Genomic DNA, 7,292 nt, shown 5'->3' on the forward strand with positions numbered 1-7,292 from the left:
GTATGTCAGCGCCCGGTGCACGGCAGCACCGCTGCTCGTTCACCACAGTGCAGAACGTACGAGCTTTAACGTCAGAGTCACAACACCACAAAAGTCTCCAACAACACTCGATTTGTCGCTAGTAGCTTTTGACAAAAAAAGTCTCCAAGAGGGTTTTGGAAAGTCGCCAGATTTAGCGAGAAAGTTGGTAACACTGGTACCGGCTAAATGTGTCCCCAGAGCAACATAGGATGTAACAATAGTTCCTATCACATATTAAACCAAACAAATATCCATCTTCATAAAAACAAGTTGTACAAATAATATATAAACAAGCATATTAAAGCTACTGCAGATGTAAAAACAAAAGCAGTGAATTTACCAGAGCTGCTGTTCACTATCTAAAGACAAAGTGCATCCTCCTTTCTTTGTTAACAAAGAGTTTAATCTCACGGTTGTTCAGTACATCTGTGTGTTTAGTTCCAGTAAGAAGTCCTTCTGGATTCATGGACGCCAGTGAAGACAGTCGAGCCTCCCCAGTTGTATTTCTTGAATACGTTTTAATGCGTTTGAGGCTGAAAATGTCCGCTCCACAGAGGCAGCAGATATTGGGATTGTCACCGCCCATCATGTCACGCTAGCCCACTGACCAATCACGTACTTGTAGACCAGCTAGCAGGCTCTGACACGTCAAAGAATACACCCAACATGTCAAACTAAAGATCTGATTGGTTGAACACTATGACAATCAACAACATCGTCCCCATTCACTTAAAGTGCACATGGATGCACTTGTGAGTCTGCAGGCCTCTGTTCTTACCTAGAGACACAGAGGTGAGATCTGATTGGATAAAAGCTCTACTTAAAACAAGCTGCACTGGAAGCAGAGCAACTGAGGAAGACAGTAGCTGTGCAATGAGAACATAAGATAATGGAGAAAATATTTAGAATACATGTATTTATGAAAACTTACTAAATTATAAAGTAGCTATAACTTTGTGATTGTGTCTAGGCCAGCAGAGAAGGCCTTGCTGGCCCTGACGGCCCACCACTGGAATAATGTAATGAATTATTAAACTTGGGTCACAGACTAACGTGTTCACCATGACCGAGTGACACTGGTCTCATCGCGGATTCTTTTCTCATCTCTCTTATAGTAGTAGTTTAGAGCCTCCACCGCCACAGTCCAACACCAGCCGTAAGACCCCCCCCCCCCCCACAGCCCGGCTGCTCCGCTCCACTGAGCTGCTGAATAAACACGGCTTGCGGCCTGTGTAGGATACTGTGCCTCTGTCCCAGCGAGGACTATGACCTGAATGAGTAGTGCAAATTAAAAAGAACCGTTTACCTTTGCTTGATAAAATACATAAAAATATAAATAAAAATAAAGTATCAAATGGCTAATTTGGCGCTTTTTAAACTATTACTTTTGATCAAGTTAATTTGAATTTATTTTCAATACAAACTTTGAGATTCACAAACGTTTTGCGTTGATTTGGAATAAATTAGCAGGCTTAACAATGTTAACGTGTATCCAAACTGATTTCCTCTATTTGCAAGTGTCGCTCAAAGATTCGGTTAAATGTGTGTGTGTGTGTGTGTGTGTGTGTGTGTGATTCTTTTGTCAGCCGGGCTGATCTGCAGGAAAGACGCTCTGCAGCTATTTTAGCCCGGCGGGTTGAGTGACTTGTTTTACAGGAAGGCAGAGATTTAAAAATAATACAACTCAAACTTCCTGCGCTGCCGTCGACATTTCTCACTCAAACTATATTCGAAGACGAAACAAATAGTTTTATAAGAAAATAAAAATAAATGGTGAGTAACACAAGATATAGTTGAGTGACTACAAGAACAGGCATGTTTTAGAAATATTTGATGGTGAGAAAGAGACAATTAAAAGTAGGCTACATTGTGGGCTTTTTTCAGCCATTTTTTATTTATTAGTATCATTATATTTTTTTTGTACAAATGAACAAATATGGAGAAAACTAAAACTCAATTTGTAACTCCGAACACCACAATAAACTATAAGAAACACATATTCCAAGTCACTACAGACATATTTTAATATTTTTCCTTTCTCTCCAGCGTGAAAAAAGTGTTAATAATTAGAGAACAATCAGCAGAGAGCCGCGCGTCAGTCCTGTTAATCTAATTCGCACATTCGTTGGTTTTTCCTTTAACACGTTAAATGAATCGAATGTCCGCGCGGCTGCAATACACACGCGGTCTGCGGTGACAGCGTGGCTCCTCTGTGTGTTTATTCCAGGCAGGAAAGCAGAGAAGTGGGATCGGACTCCTCAATTATCTGCCCGACGTTCCATCAGCCTGATTATCAGCGCAGCAAACGGCCGCAATCCACAGCGGCCGCTCCTAGAAGAGAAACCCGCCCTGATCCATTAAGCGGTTACAAAGTGTGAAACCTTCACACGTGACATTCGGGCCGCCAGAGGTGTGTGCGTGTTTACTTGTCAAATTAGAGGCAATTGGCGAAAAACATTCAGTGTCTGCAGAAAGTGTGAATGTGAGACATTTCAATTAGGCTTTGAATGAACTTTAACATGTGTTGAAATAATGTTTTAATAGTTCAGGAATCAATTACAGCACAACAATTTAAATACTAATAAGAGAATAATTGTGTTGGTCAGAGACAGCGTCCAGTACAAAAAAAATGCAAACCTGTTTAAACTTCTTAAAAGTTCCAAAACATTTGAAGAGTTTCCCTTTCAAACAACCTCTATGTCAGGAAACAATAGCTGCTTTTGAATGTGATAATGTTCTATTTGATTTGCTATAAGTAAACACGCTCTGTTCTGTGATTTTTTTAAAATTTCCATTTCGATAGGATGAAACATATTCGATTGTTTCTGACATTCCTCCGCTGTCTCTGGAGCGGATTTTCCGCTAGTGGGCGCTCTTGTCTTTCCAAAGAAGTTGGAGTGCAGCACATGAGCGCCGTGGCTCAGTCCAGCCGTGTGTACATGAGCCTGATGGGAGCCAATGCTTCTCCTTGTTCTTCATTGTGGGGCGATCCACAGAACCTATTAACACGCGAGCAGTGCTCGCGATCGTTGTTGGAGAGCAACACGATTAATTTAAGTTCTCTTAATTCTGGTCTGCGCAGTGATTCTGCTTTCATCTTTTAGAGGCAACAGGCTAGTGTTATCACCTTTATTATCATTGGATGTATTATTGAACTAATTACATTGATCTATATCATGTATGACACTTTTATTATGTCCGAATTAGACTTCAGCTTCGGGTGTGATTCATCGACCTGCTGCCTTTCCACAAAAGCACGATTCCACTGTAATTCTCCCCAGTTTGCTCACCACTAGTCAGCGTGCTGAACCAGTTGCCCCCGTTGACTGACAGTAGCGCTCCCTGCCGAAGGACCAATCAGCAGCGGCGGGGGGCGGGGACTGGGCAAAACCAGCTCTACCAAATTCCCAGTCGCGGTCCCTTGCAGTTACTTTCCATCCAGGTTTCGGAGCAGCACTGAGGCACCATCGCTACGCGGTCTGCGGCGTTTCGGGACGGATCTGCAGCATTCAGCCGCAGCACTTGTTGGGGACCTCTAGTATGAGAACTTCCATTCCAGCTCCTTTGATTTCGTTCATTCTCATATTTAATCATTTTCTTCATTTTGACCATCCGACCTCATTGTTTCGTGCGTCTCATTTGTCTGCTGCTGTCACCCACAGTTTGTTGCTCAGCAGCAGCAGCAGAACTGTCTGAAAGGAGAATCTCACCATTCCACCACCAGCCACCACGGTCCTCTCTGCTGCTGCTCTGGATTCTGGCGTGCATTGCTGGACTATAACGCAGAGGGATTTATATTTGTGCGCGGCCCACAGCGGACACCGACACTTTTTCTTCTCTCTGAGGGATGTATTAAAGCGGTGAAGTCTGCGCTCTGAACAGGAGAATACAAAGCCACTGCCCGCTGAATGAACTACTGCCGTGCGCCTTTGGTTTTTTGGAGCAGGTCTCTCTTCTGGAGATGCTCTAGTAGGTCTGAACAGGGTCTGTGGTCCGTGCGCATCCCTACTGGATCGGGATATAAGGTGAAGAAATTGCCGTGGTCAGCCTTTTCTGGAGCGCTTGTCCTCTGATCTGTTTTTTGTGAACATATTTGGTTATTTTGAGAAGGATTGTGCACTAACCGGAGGTGCGCAGGCCAACCATGGGGGACTCGATGTGGAGATATTATTTCGGAGTTTTGTTTATTGCCTTCAAAGTGGACTTGTGCCGGGCGCTCATCCTGGAGTCCATCTACTGGAACACAACAAATACCAAGTAAGTGGAACATAAGCCGCGCTGATAACCGGCCCGCGTAGCAACGATTTCATGCCAGACTCCGTTAAAAAATCCGGTAATTTAATGCTGGTTTGCTTGCCGCCCGTGACTTTGGCTATATGCCTAAAATAGCACAAGTTAACATTATGTATTTCTTTAAAAAGAATCAACTTTTCATTTCACAATATATTGAGTGGAACAAAGAGCACTCAGAGCAGCGTGATTTAACATTTGAATTCATATTCGCCTGTTATCCTCACAGTCCTTTTCCACGACAACACACATGGTGTTAGAATCGCGTCGCGAAAATAATATCTTGTCAAAATATAAATAGGTTTCAGTTTATAGTTGATCATCTGTATGACGAGTTTCCCAGAAAACCGTAATGATCCGTAAACCTCCTAAAGAGATCTCTGCCCGCTCTGCAGCTTAACTCCCAACGTGTCTGAACGGAGTTTGGGTTGATACTATTACTGAGAAGTATCCTATCGGGGTTAACCACAACCATAATGTGTCTAAAACGATAAAAGCATCCACAACACCTGTCTGTGTGCAAGAGGCTGTATTTAGCTCCGCTCGTTGCTTTACTGTTTGTGTCTTGTTGCCGTTGGGGAATATTTACGCGCAGAGTGCAGCGAGGGCCCGTTCGGCCGTGCGTTATGGTGGCGCTCAACAGCGCACAAACCCGCCTCAGTTTGTGTGCTTCATATTATGGTATGTGGCTCAATTTGGTGGTTTTTAAGTCAATTCAATTACAAGGTAACTTTACAGCTCCGGCTCCTCGGTCAGTGGGCGCATTATAATTCATATCTTACTGTAACAGGTCCGAATCAATTAAGAAGGGCAGACCTTTGAAACGGCATTGAGTTTATTAGCAGGCCCGTTTATTCCCTCGCAATTTGTGTTTCCATATAATATAATAGTGGACGTTATTTCTATCCGCCGTAATGAAGATACCATTTATAAGAGATTGGGGAGATCAGTCCTTGCTGTGCTCGACATGACGAGGCTTCATGGAGCTGTTGGGACCCACCACCGGGCCTCTGACGCTCGGTTGCGGGTTTCCAATACGTTGTGTGGAAATAATGAAATAATTAATCAAGCAACGAGCCAAATTTGAGGGTGGATTATACTGGAAATATGGTTGATGAGACGAAAACTTTTAATAGACCGTCGTGCGCCTCCAACCCGCCATTTGCTCCGGACAGAAGCCCGAATATAGGAGCGGCACAGCGGAGCTGCGTTCGGATGTATGATTTCAGGATGCCCACACTTTACACGTGTGTGTACGTGTTGTTTTTTGAAATGTGCATTATGACCACCGGTGGGTGATTATTAGGAAATGAGGTGGACACACACTGGCCTCAATACTCTACATTCTCATCTTCAGTTTAACAAATCGAGACAGGTCATTTCCAAATATTCAAATACAGACCAAGAAAGGCGGTTATTTTTCTGCAAATAAAGAGGTGTCCTCCTCTCCACCCCTGGTCTCAGCCCGGCGGGGGGCGCCGCTCTTTGTGGCCGTTTCGTCACGGCCAAACTCCAAGTCGCTCGATAATGCAGCTTTTGGCTCCGTTGCAGCCAACCCCCCCCACACACACACACACATCCTGCTATACCTTAGTGAAATACACACAATGCAGACGTTATGGTTGTCTAACAGCTGTGTATTGTTGCACGGTAAAATAGCTGCTGGATACCAGGGTGTCCGTTGTTCCTCGTATGTCGGTGTATGAGGAGACACTCAGACCTGATGACGCACTCATTTGTACTTTTACCTCATGCGGAGACTGAGGGGCAGAAAAAAACGGTTAATATCGGTTGAGGTTGCACTTTGCACATATATTCCAGCCCGAACCGCACTGTGCTGCTGTGTCCGATATAAAGCCGCGTTGTAATGTAATGACTTGTCACGTGTAGGCTATTGCGTGTGTAGTGACATTTAATGAGCATGTGGCTTCATCAGAGAGGTGGAGACGAAAAACAAGTGGCAGATCACTGTGTGAGTTTGTGTGTATATATATTTATATATACATATATATATATACATATATATATACATATATATATATATATATATATATATATATGTATATATATTTATATGCATAAAGAATTGTATGAAATATGTTAAATATAAGCTTCAGTTTGCGTCTCTGTATAGAGGTCACCCAACAAGTATTCTGTGCTTTCAAAATACCTTTCTCACTGAGAGAACATGGAACATTCTCCATCTTGGAGCTGAAGCTCTTGCGAGTTAGAATGTCATTTCACTTTTGATTTTTTCGAAAGGACAGAACCAAAAAAAGAAAAGTGCGTCCCGCCTCAGAGCAAGTATAGGCCTTGCAGCGGGCATTCCGCGGAATTAGTGTGTGCATGTGCGCATTCTTTGCGTTCTGTCTCGGCGAAGAGTTCAGAGGTAAAAGGCCAGAGAGTGATATCATTGTGTGACCGGTCACCTCTGTCTTTCTTTGGGTTAATGCCTCCTCTGTGAGGTGCCTCTTTTGTTTCAGAGCAGAGCAAGAACTTTCCCCGACCGAAGCAGATCTCTTCCATACAGGCTGAACACGTTTGGGACGTTTTCTTACTGATTCTCCTGATTATTCTGTAAGAACGAGCAGACACGTCACAGTTTGAGATGAGGGTGGAAACCTTCTTCTCCTTTTCCATACAGCCGACGTCTGATAAATAACTTCCCCGTGAGTGTATGATCCCTTTTCACAGCGTGTTGAAGTCCTCATGCCTGTGTGTCACTTATTCCTCGTGGGTAACAGTGAAGCCCCAAAGTGTGAATATCTTTATATTCAGCAGGTCAGCAATCCGCTCAGCAGCCCAAGTTGTCCTGCCTCTGCGTCTCTCTTTCAGTCAGTGTTCGTCCTCCTCTTTGACTATTCAAGGAAGGATGAATGTTAGAAATGTGAAGGCTGTGGGCCAGTCTTTGTGTGTGTAGGCCGGGGAGAGGATAAAGAAGCAGCTCGCCTCTCTCTCTCTCTCTCCCTCTCTTCCTCTCT

At 43.9% G+C, this 7,292-nt stretch overlaps 1 protein-coding gene across 1 annotated transcript in view; it reads left to right on the forward strand.

The window, feature by feature from the left end:
- The first annotated feature begins 3,284 nt into the window (after positions 1-3,284).
- The window catches only part of efnb2a (ephrin-B2a), a 26,964-nt gene continuing 22,956 nt past the window's right edge, over positions 3,285-7,292 (forward strand). Inside the window, exons 1-2 of the mRNA XM_031869966.1 lie at positions 3,285-3,559; positions 3,684-4,278. Coding sequence (XP_031725826.1) covers positions 4,166-4,278 — 113 coding nt within the window. The 5' untranslated portion in view covers positions 3,285-3,559; positions 3,684-4,165. The remainder of the gene's footprint in view (positions 3,560-3,683; positions 4,279-7,292) is intronic.

This window comes from Anarrhichthys ocellatus, unplaced genomic scaffold (assembly GCF_004355925.1).
Source record: "Anarrhichthys ocellatus isolate YVR2014 unplaced genomic scaffold, GSC_Weel_1.0 scaffold50, whole genome shotgun sequence".
NCBI lineage: Eukaryota > Metazoa > Chordata > Actinopteri > Perciformes > Anarhichadidae > Anarrhichthys > Anarrhichthys ocellatus.